The 27,174-nt window shown below is 33.5% G+C and overlaps 1 protein-coding gene across 5 annotated transcripts in view; it reads left to right on the top strand.

Moving 5' to 3' along the window:
• The window catches only part of LOC111064506 (transcription factor AP-2-epsilon), a 156,702-nt gene that overhangs the window by 88,245 nt on the left and 41,283 nt on the right, over positions 1 to 27,174 (top strand). For all 5 annotated transcript variants that reach the window (XM_039442351.1, XM_039442352.1, XM_039442350.1 and 2 more), the window contains 3 exons: positions 6,635 to 6,886; positions 13,078 to 13,341; positions 22,661 to 22,789. In XM_039442351.1, coding sequence (XP_039298285.1) covers positions 6,635 to 6,886; positions 13,078 to 13,341; positions 22,661 to 22,789 — 645 coding nt within the window. The remainder of the gene's footprint in view (positions 1 to 6,634; positions 6,887 to 13,077; positions 13,342 to 22,660; positions 22,790 to 27,174) is intronic.

The following is a 27,174-nucleotide window of genomic DNA, read 5'->3' as shown; positions in this document are numbered from 1 at the left end:
TACTTCAGAAGCATAGTGTACTCTCCGATATTGTTTGTGATATTCTTCCTTCACTCGTATCAATTAATAATTGTGTCCTGAGATCTTAACAATCTGACATTCAGATATTTCAAATGACATATGAATACTGTTAAATTAATATTGCATTAACATAAAAAGTTATCAGTATATAACTGCAAATTAGAAGATTCAAAGATCTTTCAAACTGCAGTATTCAGAGTGCAAGATTTCTCTCACTTTATTCAGAAAATTTCCATCATAGGCAGTTGAAATAATCATCCTGCATCACTTGGATCTTACCATTCAGATCCAAAGAAATTCTTCTCATAATAATTTTCATCCGTGATCATGTTTAACTTGGAAATTAATTCTTGAAGGCAACTAACTGGTAGACCATCTTTTTTATCTCTTTTCTGTGTAGGGCTACTTGTAATATAAATATAAAGAAAATAAAAATCTCAGTACCCTTTTTTTAAATATTTTATCACAACATGTTTCGGTCATTATTTATGCCATTTTCAAGTCTTGACTTGACTTCAAGTCTTGACTTGAAAATGGCATAAATGTTCGAAAAATAAAAATCTCAGTACCCTTTTTTTAAATATTTTATCACAACATTTTCGGTCATTATTTATGCCATTTTCAAGTCTTGACTTGAAAATGGCATAAATGTCCGAAACATGTTGTGATAAAATATTTCAAAAAAAGGGTACTGAGATTTTTATTTTCTTTTTATTTAACTGGTAGACATCTAACTTCTTGTATTAAGAGACTAAATTGCGTTGAATAATCACAAATTTTATTTCAACCTTCATGAAGTTTCTACTCGAATCTTCGAGATTTTTACTCAAATCTTGTATATTCCATTCTTTCCCGTAATTTCCAATTTATACATCGCAAGCGAAAACAACTACTCGAATTTATTGTTTAGTTGATTCAAAATTGCAGTGGAGTATTAGGATATTCAATTTAATTTGAGTGTTCAAAGGAAACAATGGACATCATGAATCTGACGCTCACCACACATTAAAACTTCTAAAAGTTTCTCTCTACACATTTTCTCGAGCGCATTGCACTGTCGATGAATATGATTCAATTTCACATGAAATCGCTGTAAATAAAAAGGCCAGCTCTCCGTTGATACATGTCAGTAACAGATGAAATTTCAACATACGCTTTTACACAGCGATGCGCGGTGCGATACACGAGTATATTAAAATAATAGAGTGGGAGCTCGGCCAATAGGAAGCGAGCAATTTATTTCCTTGTATAATTTTATTATAGGGCGCATGCTAGGTGTACAGAGATAGGTCTCACGAGGAAGTCATCTTCAGTTTGGTTTCGATTTTCGTGATTGCTACCGCCAGTTTGCCATGTATTTTCTTGAGTCACACTACCGCAGGCATTTCCATGTCAATTATAGTAGAGGCAACGCGATGAGATTTCTCAGAAAAAGAAGACTGCTCCCGGTAAACATGATACAAATTACTTTTGAAATCCATATGATTCTAAACATGCACTGAAACTGTCTATCTTTATTATAACGAAGTTATCTTCATCAAAATCCTTGAATTTCTTGAATCCTTATATCATTCACAATATTATTATTCTGATTTTTATATTCAGATTGATGATTTAGTGTATAAATTGAAATGGACATAACCTATAATATTGGACAATTTAAGACAAAATTAGGAAATTGAAGAAGTTTTGGGCAGTAGCCTGTTTTTGTTTTTCCGACTACTGCATTCTTTACTCTATCCAATGAATAAATAAATAAATATACTTCAATCTTGACACTACTATAGTATTGATCTAAATTGTGATCAAATTATAAAATCATTGTGATTAAAAGATCTTCATAATATAGGTTATCAACCAATAATTCTGAGTTGCACCAGCTGGGATCTCAACTATTTTAAATCAGCTGATTTTAGATAGCTGAGACCTACTATGTAGAGTACTTCATACCTATGTAGAGTTGTGCTGAACACGGAGTAAACTAGATAGATCAAACCCAGCTTAAATAATCAATTTTCTAAATATATGAGTCAGAAATTCAATAATTTGAGAGAAGAAACACGCTATTCACAAGATAAATTTCAATACGAATGTGACAATAATTCAAATTCATTTAGAATAGTTCCATGATCTCTGATGAATAGAAACAAATGTGGATGGGTTATTCAAATGTTGACATTTTTCAGAAATTTCAACAACAATTATTGACATCATTGTATTAAATTGATAAATTGTTGTATTAAATTAATGAAAATAAAACTCAATTACTGTAGTTACTTGCTCATCAGGTTGTATTGGATACATATCTGGTCTTGATTGAATTGTGGATAATTAGTCATTGTAGCATTATTTTCGAATCACCATAATCGTATAGAAAACTTCAAAACTATTGTTTATAACATTAAACATGCTTCAAAAGTATTTTGAGTTGATGAATACTATGCTGAATTATCGTAGGAAAGAAATACCACACAAAATTTGTTGTATTTGATATAATTGTCTTGTGCAATACTCCCATCCAACTCAAAATCTTCATCAGACGATGAGATTCCGTACAGAGAGAAGATTTTAGTTGAGTGTAGTTTCAGGAGAAGGATAGGCAATTTTCACAACACCAGTTCCACAATGACTGTGCACCTGTAGTGTTTTGTAATATATTCAGAGAGAATAGAATATAATAGAATTAGTCCTATTCTCTCTATATTGTATTAAGAGACTGTTCAAAGACTTGAACAAACTTTACGCAATTCGGATCTTCCTGATTGACTTATGATGTTTTTTGTAACATGTTTCATGAACTGTTCAGTTGTTTTGTGATTTTTATTGTACATTTATCATCACAATGTGCATCTGCAGTGTTTTATTTTATATTCAGAGAGAACAGTATATAATAGAATTAGTCCTATTCTCTCTACATTGTATTAAGAGACTGTTCAAAGACTTGAACAAACTTTACGCAATTTGGATCTTCCTGATTGACTTTTGAAGTTTTTTTGTAACATGTTTTATGAACTGTTCAGTTGTTTTGTGATTTTTATTGTACATTTATTATGATAGATTATGTTCAAACGACTTTTGCATCCATATGTATAAAATAATATCATTGCACATTCTTTAAATCATGACTTAACACATGTAAGCATCTTCGCTTTTAGGCTGCTTAATTTCTGAACCTGAAAAGCCTCCAGATTCAAACCAAAACATACATTACCTTCATTTTTTGGCGCATTTTTCGAACAGATTACAGCGATTACTGGTGAATTCAACGTTCTTTACATCACTTTCAATAGATCTCTCTATCTTGCCTGGGGACATGATTGTTGAATTATTTTACGAGAAAGAGTGTGTCTCTTGTGCCGGATAATGAGAAAAAGAGAAATGAAAAACATGATTGATCTATGAATAATATAGATTATCAATCAATCCATTTTACCTCTGTTTCCCGCTTGTGGGAAAACAGCCCCTCTAAGGGAGAACTTTTCTCTCTTGTTCTTGTTTTCTCTCTGCTTTAATCCCTTTTTCTCAAGGTCAGTGTTGGTCGGAGTGATATTTGATCTCGCAGCTTTTTGAACCAGAGGCAAGTTTGCTACCACAGGGAATTGTCGTTGTCATCAGAGAAATTTTGAACGTGAAATTGAGGACTTTTAAACAATTCCTTCTGAGAAAATTAGGAATGTTATTACCAACCATTATTACCTATTATTACCAGTAGTTCTGTGAACAGTAGACCTCACGCAGTATTCTCATCCACAAGTATCTGATGTCACTTGTTCTAGTTTATTCAGTTGAATCACAATTCACAGTTGAATCATAATTTACTCTTAAATACTGTTATTTGTTTTCTCCAAGATCAAAAACTCACTCATGTAAATAACTCAGTTCAGGTTTGAATTTGTATCCCATATGATGAATATTATCCATCTGATAAAAATATTTCTAAACTAATTTGAAATTTTTTTTTTCAATCAAGAATATTATTATTTCTCCGGCATTATTCAGTTCATTTAATCATTTTTTATTATATTTTCAATCACCTATTAAATTTGTTTTTCAATTGTGAGAATATTGATACTGATGGGCACGCATCATAACAAATATTGAAACCCTGCCTTATAGAAATAGACACGGCCAGACATCTGTGTAATGCATGCAATGAATATAACTTAATACACTTGACAGCGGATTGATTATGAATAATTCTATAGTCTGATTGAACCTATCTTCAAAGTAGTTGATATCTATAGTGATATCAGAGTGGAGGAATTCCTTTTCCTTTTCATATTATCTTAAAAATGCAAAATTCCAAAAAACCTTGTGTATACATCGACGCGCAGTTGAAAAAGGAATACTCCTGCCAAATCTCATAGAATTCTATCAACGCGTTTGTCCGTAATCGCGTCACATACAGACAGACAAAAGCAAATCGAGTTGAAACATAGACCACACTACGTTCGGTCAATTACAATTACCAACCAACTACAACTGTATACTATGAAAACTCAAATTGTAATTCTTTGTATAGATTCAATCTGAATTTCAAGTCCTCTCATAGATCCCTTTGTATAGATACGACACGTAAAATAAACAAACACACTTCACTCTCTAAAGTAGATCAGGAGTAAAATGCAACCCAGTTTTTAATGTCCAAAAAGGAGGTGGATTGAATCTATACAGGATGGATTGAATCATTTACTAGGAAGAAAAATTTCATTTGGATTCTGGTTGTCTGTTTGTGGGTTTGGTTATTTGTGCGACGATTAATTTTGATTGGTTTCATCAATTAACTTTAAATTTTCAACACAAAATTATTTGAACCATCATACAGGTCAAGGTCGTTGCCCTACTAGATCGATTCACTCCTACATCCTTTTTGATGATATAACAGTGAAGTAGTGAGGATATAACACTGAAAGTGCATAAGAAGATACTTTGTAGACACATCATACAGCTGACTGTTGATTAGGACAATTGTGGTTTAGGACAATTGGAAGTTATCACACAGACTGTCTGTATGTAATGCGATGTCACATGATTTCAGCTGTCTATCTTGAAATTTGATTCCAACTTATTTAAGTGTGTTGTCTAGTGAACAGAACTATCCTTAAAAACTACTCTACTCTACTCTACCCGACTCTTCTCTACTAGCTCGAGACTGTTTTCATTAGCATAGTAGTGGTATAGTAGAGTGAGAAGCGGTGGTGGGGGAAGCAAGTGGTAGAGTACTATCCTATGGTGCTATACCACTCTACTCTACTAAAACCTAGTACTCTACCATGAACGTTAAAATTGGGAGAGTTCACAAGATATTATTTAGTACTTACCCAGGGAACTCTACCATTAAGTCTAATAATGAAAACCAGGCTATATTGAGGTAGATTGATGATTCAGTGTATAAATTGAAATGGACATAGCCTACATAATATTTGGACAATTTAAGACAAAATTAGAAAATTGAAGAGGTTTTGGGCAATAGCCTGTTTTTTCTTTTTCGACTACTGTATTGTTTACTCTATCCAATAAATAAACTATAAATTTATATTGATTCACATCATATAATGACAAGTTATGGATTTCAAAATCATAACAATAAGGGCTAAGGTGGGCCGTCCACTGGAACCGATTTCGTCCGAACTATCATCGGCCGAAAACTACCGAACTCTTCCGAACGATCCCCCAACAAAGAAAGCTACAGATGCTCGTCCATTGCAACAGGTCCGTGCACGGCCGTCTCTGGCCGATCCGAATTGAAAAGGATTTTCCGGCTCTATCCGGACGAAGTCGAGCTGACAACATCATCCTAACCTCAAAATTGCTTCACAGTCTTGTCTGTTCTTGTTTTTTGAACTTGTTCTGTTTTATAAGGTTGTAACTATGGACACTGAAAAGTTGATAAGTTTGGTTCAAGAGCATGTTTCATTGTGGGATATGCGAGACAAAAGATATCATCGTCGTGATGTTCAAAGGAATCTGTGGACAAAGATTCCTGAACAAATAGGATCTGAAGTTGAGATTATTATAATGAATAACTAATTTAGTGGATATTTGTTTACTCAGTTTTTAAAATCTCAATATAATCATTGTTTATGAGAAATTTTGGTGGCTATGATAGTAGTTAATTCAGTAATAATTGACAACCAGCCTACTACTGAACTAGACTGACGTAAACGGTTCCAATGGACGACCATATTCGGCCGAATTAACGGCCGGCAGATTCGTCCGATCCAACGACAAACGGATCGGTTGAATACGGCTCCAGTGGTCGGTTACCCTTATCCATACTTTTTCAGACAAGTCGACGGGTCAGGAAACTCTCTGATTGGCTGATTGGATGGTCTTTGAGAATCAGCTGATAAAATCAGCCAATCAGAGAGCTTCCTGCCCTGCCGACACGTCTGAAAAAACGTTTCGTTTGGCTTGGCCCTTGAGAATATTAAGTGAATTAATAATACAGGTGGATAAAATTGGAAGTTGCATTTTTCTAATTAATGAATAATTGGGATTTTCATTTAATATTAATCATGAATTAATTATCACAGTTCGTGATGGAACTCAAAACTGATGAATCTTTTATTTGTTGAAACTAATAGTGGACTTTTTGTGTCTGTGTTCACAGGACAGGCTGACAGGCCATGGCACCATAGCATCGATGGGATCCTCTGCCGCCGGAGGATCCTCAAACAGTGGCAACAATTCGGGTTCCCCCTTCTCGCCTGGGGGCACAGGGGGACACCACCACCACCATCATCACCATCATCCGCACAGGGGCGGATCCAACGGAAATGGCGGTAATGGCGGTCAAGGGTCTGCAGCTGCGGCTGCAGCAGCTGCAGCGGCTGCGGCTATGGGGCATACCACTGATTTTCAGGTGAGGTTCAAATTCATCTTATTTTTAGAGAGAGAACATTTTACAATACATCCCCCTGAAAAATACTACTCTAATCTACAACAAGTCCGTGTAATTCAAATTCATTCAATTTCAGAAAGTGTACATTCAACAATGCATCCCCTGAAAACTAATCCTGTAATACAAGTCAAAGTCAAAGTCAAAATATTTTATTGCAGCAGCTAATTGAGAACATCAATTGCATTACAAATGTCAATGATAGATTGAATCATAATATTACAAGCAAGAACTCATTACAATAGATTAAAACATAAAAATATACTTATTTTCACAACAATATAAGTAAAACACACTCATAAGACATAATCATATTGACTAGTTCACTCACAAGAATACCTAGTTGCTAATCAAGCATATTGTCAACTACGTCATAGAACTCTTCTATTCCATAAATATTGGATTCGTCAACAGAAATCGTTTAACTCTATTAGTGAATATTTTTAATGGTCTCAATCCTATCTATATTTTTCTGTCTGCATTAATTAAATTGATCAAAATTTCTGCACGATCTCAGAGCGTTGTTTATGGCTTTTGAATTCTTCTAGTTTGAAAGAATAAGACTTTGATATTGTCAATATCACTTTTATTTATTCGAAAATTAATTTATAATTCAGAACCAGGTTTCATGGTAAAACCTACCACATCTTCAGCTGAACTAATAAGTTTGTTGTTATTGGAGGAACAGGAAATTCAATTTATGAATTTAAAAATTTATATTATGGAAAAATATCACAACATCTCATACCATACAATCAAATCTTCTAGTTTGACTCATATTACGTTCTCCATGTCCACTATGCCAAACTCAGACCAAGAAACAGGTCCGTGAAATTCAAATTCATTTTATTTACGTAAATCCTGTACATTTTCCAACATATTCCCCTGACAATTACTCCTCTAATACAAGACGAGAGTACTTCTCTGAAACATTTTATTTTCAGGAAGTGAATATTCTACAATACATTTCCCTGAAAATTACTCCTCTAATACAAGAGAAGAGTTTTCCTCTAGAACATTTCATTTTCAGAATGTGTACGTTTTACAATAAATTCCCCTGAAAAATACTCCTCTAATATGAAACAAATCCGTGATTCTAATAGTCAAGAACATTAATAAATTGATATGAAGATCCTTATCACTCCTTATCACTATTATATTTGAAACAATATTAGAAGTTAATTAGTTTATGTGTACGTTATACAATAAACATAAATGTGTACGTTTTACAATAAATTCCCCTGAAAAATACTCCTCTAATATGAAACAAATCCGTGATTCTAATAGTCAAGAACATTAATAAATCGATATGAAGATCCTTATTACTCATCATTATTATATTTAAACAATATTATAAGTTAATTAGTTTAGATAGGATTTTTTTCTTATCAAACTGAACCCATGTGAGCTTCTTATGATAAAGAATATATATATATATAATATATATATATATATATATTTGAAAAGTCATCTGCAACAAAACAGTGAGACCTACAGTCCAAGTAAATTTCACTGCCATGACTTCAACTATTCAACCTGAACAAATTCAAATATACCTAAATAATAACCTAAATTCAAGCATAGAAGCATAACCGCATATCAATATCAAATCATTACCTCCTCACTTCACACATCATATATTCGACAAGAAGATATTCGACTATAGTGAGGTCCATATTATAATGGTAGTGTATGATTGACAATACTGTTGCTGTCCTTTTCTATCATACAACAAAACAGATAGCACTATCTCTCTTGCTTTGCAATGTTGTCTATTTGCCAGAATATTTTATATTCACTTTTGACAGTGACTGTACAAAACTGACCAAACAATTCTCAGTCGCCATTTGTTTTCTTCATTCTATCATAATACTTGAGTACACAAGTCGTATAATTGATTTAAAATGTATTTTTGAAACAATGAAATAATTTTTAAACATTACCGTATGAGAAACACAAATTAAAATACCTGAAATGACATTTTAAAAGTTTATAACTAACCATCCAGGACTTCATCCTTGCTTCAGTTAGCCTACCCGTATAAGTTAGACCTACTCGTACCGGTATAAATAATATTGAAAAGTTATTTCAGAATTAATCCATTGAAATTACCTATTTTTAAATAGGATTTCTATTTTTCTATTATTTTTAAAAGAAATTAGAATAGAATACCTACCAAATAACTTACTTTCTGTTGTTTTGAAATTCAGATTGTTGTATCACAGCTTTTTAAATTAGCCGCCATTTCAGGTTTGTATATAAATAAAAAATCTGATCTCAGGTATGAAAGCAAATTTTTGAATTTTATGAAAAAATATATTTTCTTGATTAATTTGACATTAAATTAATTATTTTATCAAGGAAATGATAACTATTATTAGATTAAATTTAATGGGATGAATTGAGTAACAGCTGTGTACAGTCATTGGCAAAATGGAGAGAATTGGCAACGTTTTTCTCCTATCTTTCTTCACTGCCATTATAACGTGGACCTCACTATAGATATGACAATGACTATAAATATTCTGTGTTGTTTATCATTTTACTAAGTTATTAAGTCTCTCTCCGTTTGTTGTTCAATCATTATCATGACTATATTTGGAATACTTGGGCGTGTTCAGTCTCGGCCAATGACAGTGAAAGCTGAACTTTCATTGGTCAACAGCTGTTGGCCAATCGTAGTTCTTCACTCATACTGTATAAATTGCTGCTCAATGTTCAAGTTTAAAGTTTACTAGAGATTGTTAATGGTGTAAAAACCGAAACTAGTATCACAAATGGTTAATATAAATCAGTAGTTTTGGCAATATCAAGTTGTTTTTATTTATTATATTATACAGTCATATTTAGTATCATATAATCACCTCAATATGTTCATAATCGTTCATCGTTGCATAACTCTATCGTAGTATCATAACTCTATGAACTCAGATACTCTCGTACATTTTCTTTCTCTCTTGTTCCGCTTCAGAGCTGCCGTAGTCACTACAGTTCACCAAGCTTATTCAAAGTATTCAAAGTTTTTCAGTTGCTTCTCTAGGCACCTGAATATCTGGTTTTCTTTGAGGAGAATTGCAGTCTTTTTGTATTATAAGGATGAGCACTTTTAATACAACATACTTTCAGGGCAATCCTCATCAATTTATATTCTTTATTGACGAATGCACATGATATGGCTTTATTAAAAGGCTTTTACAAAACTATCGCCAGACAGACAAACTAATGTATCCTTAGTATCAGATCAATTTCTATGCAGTTTGTGAAGACAGGCTAGTGTTTCTATTTGTATAGGTTTTATCTATTTGAATGAAAAAATTGAATAGCACTAAACCAAGTGAAAATACGGCTGGCATGATCTAATAGCATACTCACTAAGGCCCAAATTCACCAAAAACGAAAACTAGGTTTAAGCGGCAGTTGGGTACAAGTCAGATGATTTTGAATTGGTTTTGTGATATGATTTTTTCGCCACACTGCACAGAAAGCAGCTGTTTTCCAGTCCCTACGTAGATCTGAAAGATCTAGTTTGCAGACGACTCTCGTCTGATGTAAGAAAAAGGTTTCTTTTCCGGCCTAGTCCAGAAAGTGTTTTCTTTCCAGCCGCTTGGAAGTCTGTAGTTAATAAGTCAAGAGATAGGTACGATAACAAGTATTCTTTATTTATTTTGTCAGCAATACCTGTAGTGTGGCGAAAAATATCGTTCGCATCACGGGCAAAAATGTTTTTCCGGCTCTCAATCTTTTCTAGTCCTCGGCCTACGGCCTCGGACTTGAAAACCGATTTCGAGCCGGAAAAATCTCATTTTCTGCTCTAGGTGCGAAATATCTATTCGTTTATATAGAATCTACTGGCACTCGAACCAAGTTTTCAGTTTGGTGAATTCGGTCCTAAGTTGATTACTGTGTGTAGAACAAAGTGAATAACACTGACTTTCAAACATACAGTGATGAAACCAACAGTATTTTGTTAATAGGTTTTCACCGTGAGTGATCCGTGGTCTAGTGGATAGAGTGCCTGCGTAGCAGCATAGAGATCCCGGGTTCAAACCCTCTCAATACCAAAAGTTTTTTAACCAGATCACTCCCGTGAGATGGGCACGTTCTGTCGGTCCCGGCTGAAGTATGACAGTCGTAAGGGCCCATTGACGGCTTAAATTATATATTCAGGCGATGGTACCTCCCCGCAAGGGACTCCCCACCAACAAAAGCCATACGTATTTACTTTTTACTGTGCTTTAAGGAAAGACAATTTCAGATTCAAATGAAAACCTAGATTCTATGAAAAATCAATGGACACATTATTATCTTTTCGCAGAAAATCCAATTCATTTCAATTAAATATAATCAAGGATATGTAGGACATTTAGCGCAGCAAAAGTGAAGGTACAACCCGGAAATCGAATTTTGACAGGATTTTTCATTACATCACTTCAAGTACTTTTGGATTAATTTGGACCTTTGATTTTCACACGTTTTTGAACTAATCGGACTGAGTTTTTATTGTACTTTGACAGGTATTTTTCAACTGATTATCATAAATGGGTTACGAAATTGTTCATAAAGGTTTCTAAGGTCAAAAATCATATGGAGGTTGAGAGTTTAGATTAGGGTAGATTATCTCATTTTATGTTCGGGCAAGTCCATACACTTGTTTTACAGAAGTTCAATGTATTCAATAAAAAATGAAAAAGTAAATAAATAAACTAACTGAATAATCAGAAGACAGTAACATTTTATAAATGTTGACAGATTGAAGCAATATGACAAAGAAGAGTAGACCAACAGAAAATTATTTTCTTATTTATTGATTTATATTTGAATGTCCACCTTTGGTATTCGAGTGATTGTGAAGGAAGTCCACGTGAAAGACGATGAAGTGCCACTGTGTGAGAGTTCACAGAGCTGATAAAAAACAATGATGTTAAAAATTCAAATATCACTATGTAGATTATTAATAGTTTGTGGAAATAGATTTATTGATATTAGTTTCAATGGAAAACTCACACTTGACAACATTCTAGATGACGTAACTTGTCATTTGATTGCCTAATTTAATATATTTCTTAGTTTCTCTTCCACTTAAAACTAGCCCGAAGTTGATGATCTTTCTTATTATTAGTGGATCTGAATCCAGATAATCAAAAAGTGACTCCGAGATCCTGGAAAATCTTTAAATTATCGGAATATCATACTGAAACGCGTTTGTGAGTAATAAGAATACAATATTGTATTGCAAATCGCTGATCAAGGGATGAAATGAACCCATTACTTTCGCTTCCAATTATATTTTCAACTACCCCAACAGAAATACTTCTTCTTCTTCGGAATCCATCGCGAAAATTAAGTGAATACGTTTCGATATGCATGCGTACATGAGACCCGTTTGCTTTGTGTGGATATAACCGCTGTTAATAACTCTGTATCAATAATCATGGTGAGGAATGCCAATGTCTATAAGGCTATGTCACTATTAGTGTTGTTTGAGGAAGTATATTTGGATGAAAACACAAAGATATGCCCATACATCACGAATTTATTTGGAGAATAACACAAATATGTTCCAACATCTAGGTCTCATCTTTAGTGTGAGATAAACTTGTAGGTGTTGAAGCATATTTGAGATTTTCTCCAAATCAATTCGTGATATTTGTGTATATCCTTGTGTTTTCATCATTGGATAAATATCAATACATCTCAACAAACACTGTGTAAGAATAAAAGAATAACAAGGGCTTCTTAATAATTATTAATTATTATTCAATTATTAATTGAAATAGAAAGCAGTAAAAGGTGTTTCCCTAAAAATAAAGGATACTATTTTCATTTTTATTACAGTGTCAGAAATAAATTTTAGTTCGATTTGTGGAAATGAACAAAAATCACTGAATCTAAATTTTTTGTGTAGTTGATATTGTGGTAATTATTCATATTGAATGAAAAAGACTAAGAAATTGTCAAAAAACCACAGATTTATTGATACTTACAAAGAACGGTTTCGGTTGTAACTCCATTGTCAATCTCTTATAAACCACATCTTTCCAAGTATCAATAAATCTGTGGTTTTTGACAATTCCTTAATCTTTTTCATTCAACTGAATCTAGAGTTTGTTCTGTTGAATTTGGCACTGATTTTGGACTCTAATTTCTGTTGACAGCCCCCTTATTTTCCCCCACCATTTCCCCCCGCACACCACCACCACCAGCATCACGGCGGGGCCCACGGAGCATCCGCCGCAGCCCAGAGCCCCGCCACGGCCGCCATGGATTACCTGGCCGACCCCTACAGTCAGGCCACCCTCAACAGTCTGCACCAGACGGCTGCCCATCATTACAATCAGCTGACGGCCGCCGCAGCTGTGTCGGCAGCTGGGCAAAGGCATGATGTGCTCAGACGCTCTGACTCCGATTCTCTTCATGTGGTGAGTACATCTCAAATAATAATATTTTTTCCTAGATATTTTTCAAGAATAGAAGAAAAACGATTCATTGAAAAGATTCAAAGGGAATCTTTTGTTATAAATAGGAAACAGTATAATGTATTATTGACTACATATTCATTAATTCCAAGGTCTATAAATACCGGTCATGACACGATCCCGTAATGCATTGCAAAATCGCCATTTTGTGGGTTGTAAGTTCACCAATTTTCAAATTTATCAGCTATCCAATGGTCATTGCTTGGCTTTGAATAGTGAAATTAATCTTTCGGACAGAATTATAGTATTTAGATTTCAACTAGAAACTGAATTGTCGATTTTTTGATTTAATGGTTTCGGAACTTTCAACTGTTTTTGAGGTTAGCCTCTTGTCTCAATGCCTTATGAATCATAACATGCTATAGGAATAAGAGCAATTTTTAACAATGAATAAAAAAAACTATTGAACCATCTATTATTGAAATTTTATTATTAAAAAATCGAAAACCTGAATTTACATATTATCTGAACCAGAATATTGTTTTTAAAATGCATAATGTTTTAATACGAGCAAATTGAATAGTATTGGATCTTCAAATGTACCGCCATAAAAACCGCACAAAATGGCCGCTCCATAAGGAACACGGGTGTCTTGACCTGGTTTTTATAGACCTTGATTAATTCACCCAATAAGTGCTGCCCTCTACTGGCATAATTGAGAGTTAGGTACACCTCGTCTTGTCGACCAATCAGGAGAGAGAAGGTGGAGCCTCAAGTCAACCCTACAACTGCTGCCACCTATTGGAGGAATGTAAAGTTACAAATATTTTGACCAATCTGTAAGAAACTTGCTTTGAGTAATTTGGATTTGAAGTTTGGGAACATCAAACAAACAAGTATACGATTGAGAATAGTTTCAGTTTCAAAGTTCTCGTTTCGTATAGGTCTCACATGAAAAAAATTGGAAAAGGAGATTAGATTAGAGTTCTTTATTTATGTATGTTACAATCTTTACTGGCTTATACACTTATTAACATTAAATTTAATGAATGTAATGCTAATTATCCAACGAGTTTTACAACGTATAAAAAACTAATCAATGAGAATGAAGAATGAATGCAATTAAAATAACGATAATATAATATTGTGATGTAACTTCATAAATCGGCGGTGTTTCAACAAAATTATATTATCAATGGAGATGGTTGTTAACAAGGGTGAGTAGAAGAGTAGAAGAAGTAACATAAGGAAGTAAGAGTAAGATAAGATTGGGACCAAGAAGAAGATGGAGGAGAAGAAAAACAAAAAACAACCACATTAAGAAGAAGAAGAAGAAGAAGAAGAAGAGAAGAAGAAGAAGAAGAAGAAGAAGAAGAAGAAGAAGAAGAAGAAGAAGAAGAAGAAGAAGAAGAAGAAGAAGAAGAAGAAGAAGAAGAAGAAGAAGAAGAAGAAGAAGAATAAGAAGAAGAAGAAGAAGAAGAAGAAGAAGAAGAAGAAGAAGAAGAAGAAGAAGAAGAAGAAGTAGAAGAAGTAGAAGAAGTAGAAGAAGTAGAAGAAGTAGAAGAAGTAGAAGAAGTAGAAGAAGTAGAAGAAGTAGAAGAAGTAGAAGAAGAAGAAGAAAAAGAAGGAAAAGGAGAACAAGAAATAATAAATTGGGAGAAATAAAGAAATGACTTTAAACCTCAACATGTCAAAGAGGATCATGATATGCAGAATGAATGGTGCATGTTTGAAACACACAGAGAAAATAATATTCAGATGGCAAACATTTCTGAGAGATGCTTGAATCCTAAATGGAAATTCAAAATTATACACCACAATTCATGTCGACATGTTTTTGAAGTTAAGAATCGCAGTAATTTTTAGATGTTTTTGTTGGTGTTGTTAATGACTAAAAGAAGAAAGTTGAAATATTCTGCATGGTGGGTTACATTTTTAGAGTGAATCGGATCTCTCACATTCCCTTACCCTCAAGACTACTGTTCTCCCCTTTGTTTCGAATTCTTTCTGGATTCTGGATAATGTAGGAAGGGTGAATGAGACGGCCGAAAAACTCCCTTCATCCTGGCTAAGTATTGCAACTTGTTCTCTAACAGTAACTTCGAAGTATTAGAGAAAGATTATAATAAAACATTAGCAACCAAGCAATTACCAAAACGGAAAATGTTATGAGATGAAAGATAGATGGATTAAAGGTGTGATTAGAAAGAGAATATACAGAGTGGGTGAAAAGTCATTTTTCTTGCTCAATATTATTGTAGTACTCTTTAGTTTAATAAGATTCACCATGTTATTCTACTGCTACTGGTATTTATTTTTAACGCTAGAACGTAAGTTGAATTCTGTTTTGTTAAACAAATTAATAAAGGAATTTGAATCTGAATCTGTCGCCTTCCTTACTTACAGAGTGGGTGAAAAGTTCGAGAACGGCTTAATATCTCATACACAAGGTAATTTGACTACTTTACTAAGACTTCAAAAATCTAGTCCGCCATCTTGGATTCGCCATATTGAATGCTACTTTGATTTTTTAAATAGGAAGGTGGTCATGCCATACATGATTTCGATGCGAAATTTCAAGAGAAAATGAATGGTGAAAACCGCACATCGATATCTCAAACCGTTCAGAAGATATTCACATTATTAATCAATACTATTAAAAATAGTAAAAACTATTAAAACTATAAATATCAAAACTATTAATCAATAAAAAGCAGAAAGGAGGGAAAAAATTATGAGAACGGCTTAGTATCTCATAAAAGATTGTGATTCCAAGGTGGGTGTGATTGGGGAGCCCTCTCAAATTGAAAATACTACTTTACTATGACTATGATGTGAATATCTTCTGAACGGTTTGAGATATCGATATGCGGTTTCCGCCATTCGTTTTCTCTTGAAATTTTGTATCGAAATCATGTATCGCATGACCACCTTCCCATTTAAAAAAATAAAGTTGCATTCAATATGGTGGATCCACGATGACGGACCAGATTTTTGAAGTCATAGCAAAGTAGTATTTTCAATTTGAGTGGGATTCCCAATCACACCCACCATCAAATCACCTTTGTGCATGAGATATTAAGCCGTTCTCGGACTTTTCACCCACCCTGTATGTAAGGAAGGCGATAGATTCAGATTCAAATTCCTTTATTAATGTGTTTAACAAAACAGAATTCAACTTACGTTCTAGCGTTAAAAATAAATACCAGTAGCAGTAGAATAACATGGTGAATCTTATTAAACTAAAGAGTACTACAATAATATTGAGCAAGAAATATGATGAAATTAATGAAACATGCGAAAGTTCAGGTACTACTGTAATTAAGTTTGTAGCGTGAATGTTGATGTGGAACTTTTCCATAATTGAATAGACTTAAAACGTTGTCAAAAATCCACTTTAATTAAATAAAAATTAAAAATTAATATTTTACAGGAGCATGCTTTCGTGTGTGCTCACACATCATCAGCTGACACACACGAAAGCATGCTCCTGTAAAATATTGATTTTTAATTTTTATTTACTTAAAGTGGATTTTTGACAACGTTTTAGTCTATTCAATTACTACTGTAATGTTTTACACATGAAACGGTGAAGTTTCGACCTTAAGAAGTCCATTCTCAGAGAGATTACCAAAACGAAAGATTCAAGAGTGTAAAAATTATCAGTAAAACGTAGTAATTAGCAAAAAGTAGTAATTTGTGTAGAAATTAGAGTATTGTAAATAGTGAGTAGCTACAGCTTGAGATATAGAAAATGACGGCGAAAACTGTATCTGTGGACATTAATTAAACATTATCTGTATCTTGAACAGTATTTACTGTCGCTGTCCACGTTTAAATTAAATTTCGAAAAACTAGATAAATGAACACAAAATAAGATAATGTGAAATAGTGAAAAGTTTCAGCTTATTATAATGTTTATCTAAGTTCTAGACTTTAAACAGCTGGAGTCAGAAAATTGGCTTTCCGAAACGGGGCGTAGTCGCTGTCCACGTTTAAATTAAATTTCGAAAAACTAGATAAATGAACACAAAATAAAATAAAGTGAAAATAGTGAAAAGTTTCAGCTTATTATAATGTTTCATTTCGTCAAGGAAAAAGTTTCCAATTATAGAAATGAGAAAATATAGATTATCATAAAAACTGCGACTACGCCTCATTTCGGAAAGCCAATTTTCTGACTCCAGCTGTTTAAAGTCTAGAACTTAGCTAAATCCCGAGCTCGGAAACCGACCCTAGTCTTAATTTGAAAGGGACGTGTAGACTTCAACCAAACAGTGACTCATAATATGTTTACAGATACTGTTGTTTAAATACTGTTCAGATATTGATAATGTTTACAGATACAGTTTTCACTGTCATTTTCTATATCTCAAGCTGTAGCTACTCACTATTTACAAATTTCTATACTCTAATTTCTACACAAAATACTACTCATTGCTAATTACTACCATAGAGAAACAATAGTGTAAGTAGATATCCCATGGTATAAGGAATTTATGTCGCAACTTTTACTGTTATCTCAAGCCGATTACTGTCGATTATTGTCAATTTTTACTGTTTTGCTGAGGTGAGAGTGTATGAACGGCACAATTTGAGAGACTACCAGCATCACACAGCTGCATAGTAAAGAACTAAGTGAACTATTGGCTTGGGATAACAGTAAAAGTTGCGACATAAACGCCCTATACCATGGGATACTACTTATGCTATCGTTTCTCTATGTTACTAGTTTTTACTAATAATTTTAACACATTTGAGCTCGGAAACCGGTCCATAGTGAATTTGATGACATCTAGTGTATCCTCAGTATAAGGTCATACACCCAAAACAGAGTTTTATTATGTTTGTGAAGATTCTATTTGCTTTTTGAACTAAATATCCAATTCATACAGTTAAATGTGATAATGATAAAGATGTTGAATGGTTAGTTGAATGAGTAAGGAATGAGAAATAGAATCGAAACTTTTCTCCCATTAAACACCAATAGCGAAATACTCTGTTTAGTTTAATGGGGGAGCTCTGGGATATCAGTCCTCATTACATATTAATAATAAATGCTTCAATCAACAAAATATCCTTTATCAGCTTCTTTACTTTCCTTGCCCTATTACCAGAAAGTATTGCTTTCCAAAAATTTAAGGTACCCTAATTTCAGTTTTCTATACGTTTCAAGGTCCCCTGAGTCCAAAAACATGATTTTTGGGTGTTGGTCTGTGTGTGTGTAAGTGTGTATGTCTGTGAACACGATAACTCCATTCCTAATTAACCGATTGACTTGAAATTTTAAACTTAAGGTCATAATACCATGAGGATCCGACATAAGAAATTCAATATAATTCATTCAAAATGGCGGATAATGACTAAAAAACATATTTTTCACGATTTTCTCGAAAACGGCTCTAACGATTTTCTTCAAATTTATACCCTAGATAGTTATTTATAAGCCCTATCAACTGACATGAGTCTCATTTCTGGGAAAATTGCAGGAGCTCCGTAATATTCCTGAGAAGAATGAATTTTTTTAAATTTCTATCACGATTTTCTCAAAATAACACGATTATAAAAAAAATAACTTAAAAAAATAATGTTTTTTCAAATTCATAGCTTGTATAGTTATTTATCAGCTCTATTACTGACATGATTTTCCCCCTGGGAAACTAACAGGGGGTCCACCCCATCCCTGAGAATTTACTTTGTAACCTCCTTCTCGTGCGTGAGGTAGTAGGTAGAGCAGTTTATTCAAAAGAACACATGTCGATATTTTATTAATTTGTAGAACAGCTGTTTTACAACTTTAAAAAAATCCTCAAATTTCATATTCAAACAAAGGAAAATGTACTCTGAAAACAATAACAATAGTATAATCATAGTTTTAATTATTTAGCCGCCAATCAGCATAATGTTATTCCCCGGAATTATCCTCGTTTAAGAATGAGGCTTATAGATCAATGAGCAAGGAAAGTTGTGTGAGTGTACCACACCAGATTTTTTTTACTGGTATTCATCCCATACTATATTACAATCATCTCCCTTGGTAGATTTCTTCTCATAATAATTGATTACTTGCATTTTCTGTATCCATCCAACTTTCTTGTGAATCCTTATCATCATATATATTTTACCGAGATTCCCAAAATCTTCATCGACATTTCCAAAATCTCCAAGCTGGAAAAGACCCAAGTAAGTTAATACCAGATGAGAGTAGCTGCATAAAATTCTCTGCATACTTAGGATTTTCCTCGTGGCATGATGTTCCAGTTACACCCTATCTGCTTTCTCTCTCTCTCGTCTCAATCACTCTATCTCATACACACTCACTCTCTCGCTCACTCTCACCCTCTCTCTCTCTCATCTTTCTCTCATACTTTATTCTTCCTTCCTCTTCCTATTAACCCTCATTCTTTTCTCTCATTGCCTCTTTCTTCATTTAAGACTTTCTCTCACACAACAAACGTATATCTTCCACTCTTGAATTTTGTCTCCACTCTTCTTCTTCTTCTTCTCTTCTTCTTTTTCTTCTTCTTCTTCTTCTTCTTCTTCTTGTTATTGTTCTTGTTCTTCTTGTTCTTGTTCTTGTTCTTGTTCTTATTCTTGTTCTTGTTCTTATTCTTGTTCTAGTTCTTATTCTTGTTCTTATTCTTGTTCTTGTTCTTGTTCTTGTTCTTGTTCTTGTTCTTGTTCTTGTTCTTGTTCTTGTTCTTGTTCTTGTTCTTATTCTTGTTCTTATTCTTGGTCTAGTTCTTGTTCTTATTCTTGTTATTGTTCTTGTTCTTGTTCTTCTTTTCTTCTTCTTCATAATCATCTTCTTCTTCTTCTTCTTTTTCTTCATAATCATCTTCTTCTTCTTCTTCTTCTTCTTTTTCTTCATAATCATCTTCTTCTTCTTCTCCTTCTTCTTTTCCCTCTCCTTCTCCCTCTACTTCTTCCTCTCTTCTTCACCCTCTTCTACCTTATCTTCTCACTCTCTTTTCTCCCTATTTCATTCTATTTTCTTCTCAACAAACTTGTTTCTTTCCATACATTTTCGTACTGCGTTCGTCACTTTTCTTTACTGTACACCAAACTTCACTAACATAAAGAATGAACAGTCCCAAAAAAATGACTGATGATTAGTCAAATCATATTCAGTTGGCAGTGCTGGGAACAACCCTGATGCATCTCTTTCCTCTCCTTAAACATACATAGTTAACATTTTCGTTGAATAAAAAATGGCTGATTGCTTCAGGGAGTGAATAATATTATATAATATTGAGAGTATAAGATGCTACATTCTATACTTTCTGGAATTCTCAGGGTTGGTGATTAGAATAGCAATTCAGAGTACCCAATCGAGGGTACCCAACTAAATTGATATTATTTTTAAATTAAATAAATAAATAAATGTTTATTCCCAAAAAAAAACTAAAACTACTACAAAAATTACAGAAAATATTAGATAAATTACAATTACATACAATAGTTAGTTACAAAAAATTTCTTATAATGTGTCCTCTACATGTTTAGTGTTTTCTGACTAAAACTACAATATCAATAATTACAGAAAATATTAGAGGAATTACAGTTACATTTACAATAGTTGGTTACAAGAAATTTCTTATAATATGTCCTCTACATGTTTAGTGTTTTCTATGTGGAAATTGACCTACTCCACTATGGCGTACCATGTTCTAGAGTAGGTTTTGTTTTTTTTGTGTGGATTATTAATTAATTAACTATTATTATTAAATAAATAATTAATAATCCGCACAAAGAAAAAACAAACCTACTCTAGAACATGGTTCGCCATAGTGGAGTAGGTCAATTTCCACATAGAAAACACTAAACAAGTAGAGGACACATTATAAGAATTTTTTTGTAACCAACTATTATATGTAATTGTAATAATTAATGACTTAGTGTTTAGTAAGTCATTAGGTGATTATTTGTTGTTTGAAATAATGTTTTCTATGTTCTGCCTTCCTTTGCTCATCACCCAATAGTGTACTATTGTTTTGAACTTTCTAGGATGATTAATCTGTTAAAAGTTTGCAGGAAGTAGATTATATAATTACAAAAAGTATTTCAAGGAACAACAAAAACGAATCGAGGGTTTAGAATTAAAGTTTGGAATTCCTCAACAGTGCAAATGAAAGAGTGTCGAATTAAATTTAAAATTAAAATAATTTTATTAAATACACCTCTTATGTTATAAGTCTATTCCAAATACCTGTAGAATGAAACCATTGCAGTTTCGAGATTCGGGGTGGTCCGGGGGGAACCAAGCGGTGTAACGAAGGGGTTCTGAGTATAACTTCGGTTCCATGCTATGTACAATGCACACCCTGCAAAATTTCAGATCTTACTAACTAGTAGTTCTGTGAACATTAGACCTCGCGCTAAGTAAGTTACATTGACCTGTTGTTATGTTTTCTAAAAAAATAATAAACAATTTATCAGTTTAAAATGTCTAGAAAAAATCCTCAAAAACATAGAGCTTTCTATCCAATCGTACCGTGACGTGTCGTCCCGGAATGTGAGTGTGAGAGCTGTTATCAGGTCTGGCTGCAACTGTCTACAACGTTGATGGAAAGATACATTTTCAAAATGTTCGATGTTTTTGAACGGGTAGTATTATAGTCAACTGTCCACTAACGTTGATGGAAAGATACATTTTCAAGATGTTCGATGTTTTTGAACGGGTAGTATTATAGTCAACTGTCTACTAACGTTGATGGAAAGATACATTCTCAAGATGTTCGATGTTTTTGAACGGGTAGTATTATAGTCCACTGTCTACAATTAACGTTGATGGAAAGATACATTCTCAAGATGTTCGATGTTTTTGAACGGGTAGTATTATAGTCAACTGTCCACTAACGTTGATGGAAAGATACATTTTCAAGATGTTCGATGTTTTTGAACGGGTAGTATTATAGTCAACTGATCACTAACGTTGATGGAAAGATACATTTTCAAGATGTTCGATGTTTTTGAACGGGTAGTATTATAGTCCACTAAACAGCTGATTTATGATGAATAATTCTATAATCTGATTTTTACTCCAATATTGGCGTATGAAGGAGGCTCCTTTTTCCTTTTATATTATCCTTGAAATGCAAAATTTCCAAAAACCTTGTACATACGTCGACGCACAATTCAAAAAGGAACATACCTGTCAAATTTCATGAAAATCTATTACCGCGTTTCGCCGTAAATGCGGCGCAACATATATACATATAAACATTCAAACATTAAGAGAAATGCCAAACCGTCGACTTGAATCTTAGACCTCACTTCGGTCGGTCAATGATAATATTTGTATTTTTTGTTTTTGTTTCAGGGAAACATGCATACCTCATTCCCTTATGAAGGCAGGGGAGGTAGAGGGGACTATCGTGGCCAACACCCAGGACTGGATGATCCCTTATCCCTGCATTCAGCCCTCTCGGCAGCAGTGGATGACCAACAGGTAATTTCAAATACATTTTCTCAATCAAATTTCACATAAACATCGATCGCTATTTCCAAAATTTCATAATATGTAACCTATTCCTCTTCATAAACTGAGTAACTACAGTGTCCTATCATACCGTGACGTGTCGTCCCGAATGTGAGTGTGAGCGCTGTTATCAGGTCTGGCTGCAACTGTCTACAACGTTGATGGAAAGATACATTTTCAAAATGTTCGATGTTTTTGAACGGGTAGTATTATAGTCAACTGTCCACTAACGTTGATGGAAAGATACATTTTCAAGATGTTCGATGTTTTTGAACGGGTAGTATTATAGTCAACTGTCTACTAACGTTGATGGAAAGATACATTCTCAAGATGTTCGATGTTTTTGAACGGGTAGTATTATAGTCCACTGTCTACAATTAACGTTGATGGAAAGATACATTCTCAAGATGTTCGATGTTTTTGAACGGGTAGTATTATAGTCAACTGTCCACTAACGTTGATGGAAAGATACATTTTCAAGATGTTCGATGTTTTTGAACGGGTAGTATTATAGTCAACTGATCACTAACGTTGATGGAAAGATACATTTTCAAGATGTTCGATGTTTTTGAACGGGTAGTATTATAGTCCACTAAACAGCTGATTTATGATGAATAATTCTATAATCTGATTTTTACTCCAATATTGGCGTATGAAGGAGGCTCCTTTTTCCTTTTATATTATCCTTGAAATGCAAAATTTCCAAAAACCTTGTATATACGTCGACGCGCAATTAAAAAGGAACATACCTGTCAAATTTTATGAAATCTCTTACCGCGTTTCGCCGTAAATGTGCAACATATAAACATATAAACATCAAACATTAAGAGAAATGCCAAACCGTCGACTTGAATCTGAGACCTCACTTCGGTCGATCAATGATAATATTTGTATTTTTTGTTTTGTGTTCAGGAAACATGCTACCTCATTCCTTATGAAGGCAGGGGAGGCAGAGGGGACTATCGTGGCCAACACCCAGGACTGGATGATCCCTTATCCCTGCATTCAGCCCTATCGGCAGCAGTGGATGACCAACAGGTAATTTCAAACACATTTTCTCAATAAAATTTACATAAACATCGAAAACTATTACCAAATTTCATATGTGACCTATTCCTCTTCATAAACTGAGTAACTACAGTGTACTACCATAGAGAAACAATAGCGTAAGTAGATAATAGGGAATAGGGAATAGGTATAGGGAATTTATGTCGCAGCTTATACTGTTATCTCAAGCCGATTACTGTCGATCATTGTCAATTTTTACTGTTTTATTGGGGTGATAGTGTATGAACGGCACAACTTGAGAGACTACCAGCGTCACACAGCTGCATAGGGAAGAAACTACGTGAACTATCAGCTTGGGATAACAGTAAAAGTTGCGACATAAACGCCCTATACCATGGGATATCTACTTACGGTATTGTTTTTCTATGGTACTACTGAGTCTAGCATTGTATTACGGCAATCCTTAGATTCGATTCTAATCAAGGGCCGAAAATCAAGTGTGTGAACAAGTGACGAATCAAAATCAAGTGACGAAGCAGTGTGTGATTACATAACCTTAACTTTTGGCAACATTAGCATTTTATCAAAATTTTGGAGAGAACTAGTACATGCTCGCCTAGTTTTTCCTCCAATGTCATAATTGTATTATGATTATAGTGTTTTATACATAAATGAATAAATAAATAATTCTATTTCCAAGATATCATACCGACTCCTTCTCAAAAAAAAACAAAAAAAACGGAGTAACTACTAGTCTATAGTGAGGTCCAAGTTATAATGGCAGTGAAGAAAGATAGAGAAAACGTTGCCGAACCCTGTCTTGTCAATGCCTTCTATAGACGGTCTGATACAAGTTATTGATGTAATATTAACTGTTAATTCTCGTTAAAAATAATCAATTATATTTTATTCAAGCAAGAACTTAATTTTTTCAATAATTTCATAATGAATTTTCATAATTAAGATGAAATATTTTCACTTTTTGTGTAGTTGAGAAGTTGATATTGTGGTAATTATTCATATTGAATGAAAAAGACTAAGAAATTGTCAAAATCCACAGATTTATTGATACTTAGAAATACCGGTTTCGGTTATTACACCATTGTCAATGGTGTAATGGTGTCTGTTCATCAGACAGAGATCTGATAAACAGAGATAGACAATGGTGTAATAACCGAAACCGGTCTTTCTAAGTATCAATAAATCTGTGGTCTTTGACAATTAGTCTTTTTCATTCAATATGAATAATTACCACAATATCAACTTCTCAACTACACAAAAAGTGGAAATATTTCATCTTAATTATGAAAATTCATTATGAAATTGTTAAATATTTGTTAAATTATTAATTCTACATTGTTAAAGGACGATAAGACAACAGAGCGAAGCGAGAAAGAGATAGCGTTATCCGCTTTGTTGAATGATAGACAAGGATAGCAATACCATTCCTAATCAAACACTGTCATTATATGAGGGTGGACCGCACTATAGCATTGTATTACGGCAATCATTAGTTGGATTCTATTTACAAGATATCATATTATGTTAAGGATTACTCTTCACAAAATGAGTAACTGCAAGTATTGACAGCAATCTCAAGTTTGATTATCTGCATGAGAAAAATGGCAACGTTGCATAAGTTGTATTATTATTAGCGTATGGCTTTGAATGGTGGGGAGACCCAAGGGTAGTTCCACCTCGCCGTATATAGTCCAAAGTTCCTAATGGGAAACCGGACTAAGTTATAGTCAGCACAATACTTTAAATTTACACTTTTCACTTCGGAATAAGTCATTTGATGTTAAAAAGTCCAAAAATATACAAAAACAAAACACAAAACCACTAAGCCAAATTTAGAAAATATTGAATTTAGACAATAAATTTAGAGCCGAAAATTTATAGCACGTTACAATTTTTAGTAAGTAACATAAGTAAGTTCACTCAATAGGTCAGCACTGGATGATTGAAAGCCAGAAACAGCCAACTGAGTTACCACAATTTGAGTGAGATCTAAAAGAATAATATTTTTCTATATTTAGGTTTCAAATACATCTTCTCAAACTTACAATTTGAAGCTTATAATCCATATTATTCATCTCAAATGAACAACATATCTACAGCTACATTCAAGGCTCTAAAATCATGAAGATCTGAAACAATCAAGCGTGTAGAATACCTCTTTTCAAACTTGAAATAAGGAGTTCATCAATCTAGATCTATCTTAGAAGAACAACATATTCACGGCTTCATTCAAGACTACAGTGTATCTGATTGATTTCTTTTACTGTGAGGTGGATTGAGATAAGAAAAACTATATTCAATTTGACATAAACTGAGTATAGAAGAACTGTAATTAACCGAACTCTGATTATCTGTATCGCTTCAAGAAAGAATTACATGAAATTTCCGAGAATTCCAGATATGTCCAAAAAGCATCAAAACTCTTCTAGCAAAGTTTAATTTATACAATAAAGTATAAAACCGGTTATAATTGAAGTAAATAATACCACGTATTTATGTTTAGTGGAGTTTTTCTTGTGAATTTCCCGTTTTATTGTTGAAACTCGAAATATCCGGATATTTTATTAACCGAACGTGACCTGGTCCAATCAATTCGGATAATAAATTGAAGTTCCACTGTAGTACGTTTAAAATCTCTTTAAAGATTAATCTTTCTCAAGATTTTAGCATTAGTTTGAGTATATTAAGAGTAATAATATATCTTGTAAGATATTTCTCTCTTGATATTGATGTACTCTTCAATTAAAATTATAGTTAATTAAATTAAATTAAATAATTAATTATTAAGACAGTTTTGGGCTATGCCTGTTGTCTTCTCCCAATCATATTTTAATTATGATTTGTGATTGTGAATAAATGAATGAATAATTCAGATCTCTTGGAAGAGCAATCCATCTAAAAATCAAAAGTTCAATATTCATTCGATGACACTTGCACTGATATGATTCTTCAACTACAAGAAAATTTAACGGAATAGATTTGCTGAACCTCGCAGGAAAGTAGAATCTTGCAATTTCTTACCCTCTAAATCGTACGGCACTTCCACCCTCCTAGTTCAACATGAAACTCCGCCCATGCGGTTCACACTGAACTCTGACCAGCATGTCTGTGAAAAGAACCCTGGTTGCTATGAAAATTACCCTTATAAATACAACTGTAGTCTTTCTTGACTCATTATTCTCTGGTGTGCAGTGCACTGTAGGTGGCCTCAATTCTCCCGCCAATTGTGCTCTACTTCCCGCCCATTTTCTGTTTACAAATATTATAAACCCTTTCTTCTCTATTTATTAGGTTAGTTGTAAGGTATTATGTCTATAGTCGAGTTG

This window comes from Nilaparvata lugens, chromosome X, assembly GCF_014356525.2.
Source record: "Nilaparvata lugens isolate BPH chromosome X, ASM1435652v1, whole genome shotgun sequence".
In the NCBI taxonomy this organism is placed as follows: domain Eukaryota; kingdom Metazoa; phylum Arthropoda; class Insecta; order Hemiptera; family Delphacidae; genus Nilaparvata; species Nilaparvata lugens.
The sequence above is the reverse complement of the archived record's forward strand: the minus strand, read 5'-3'. Positions and strand labels throughout refer to the sequence as shown.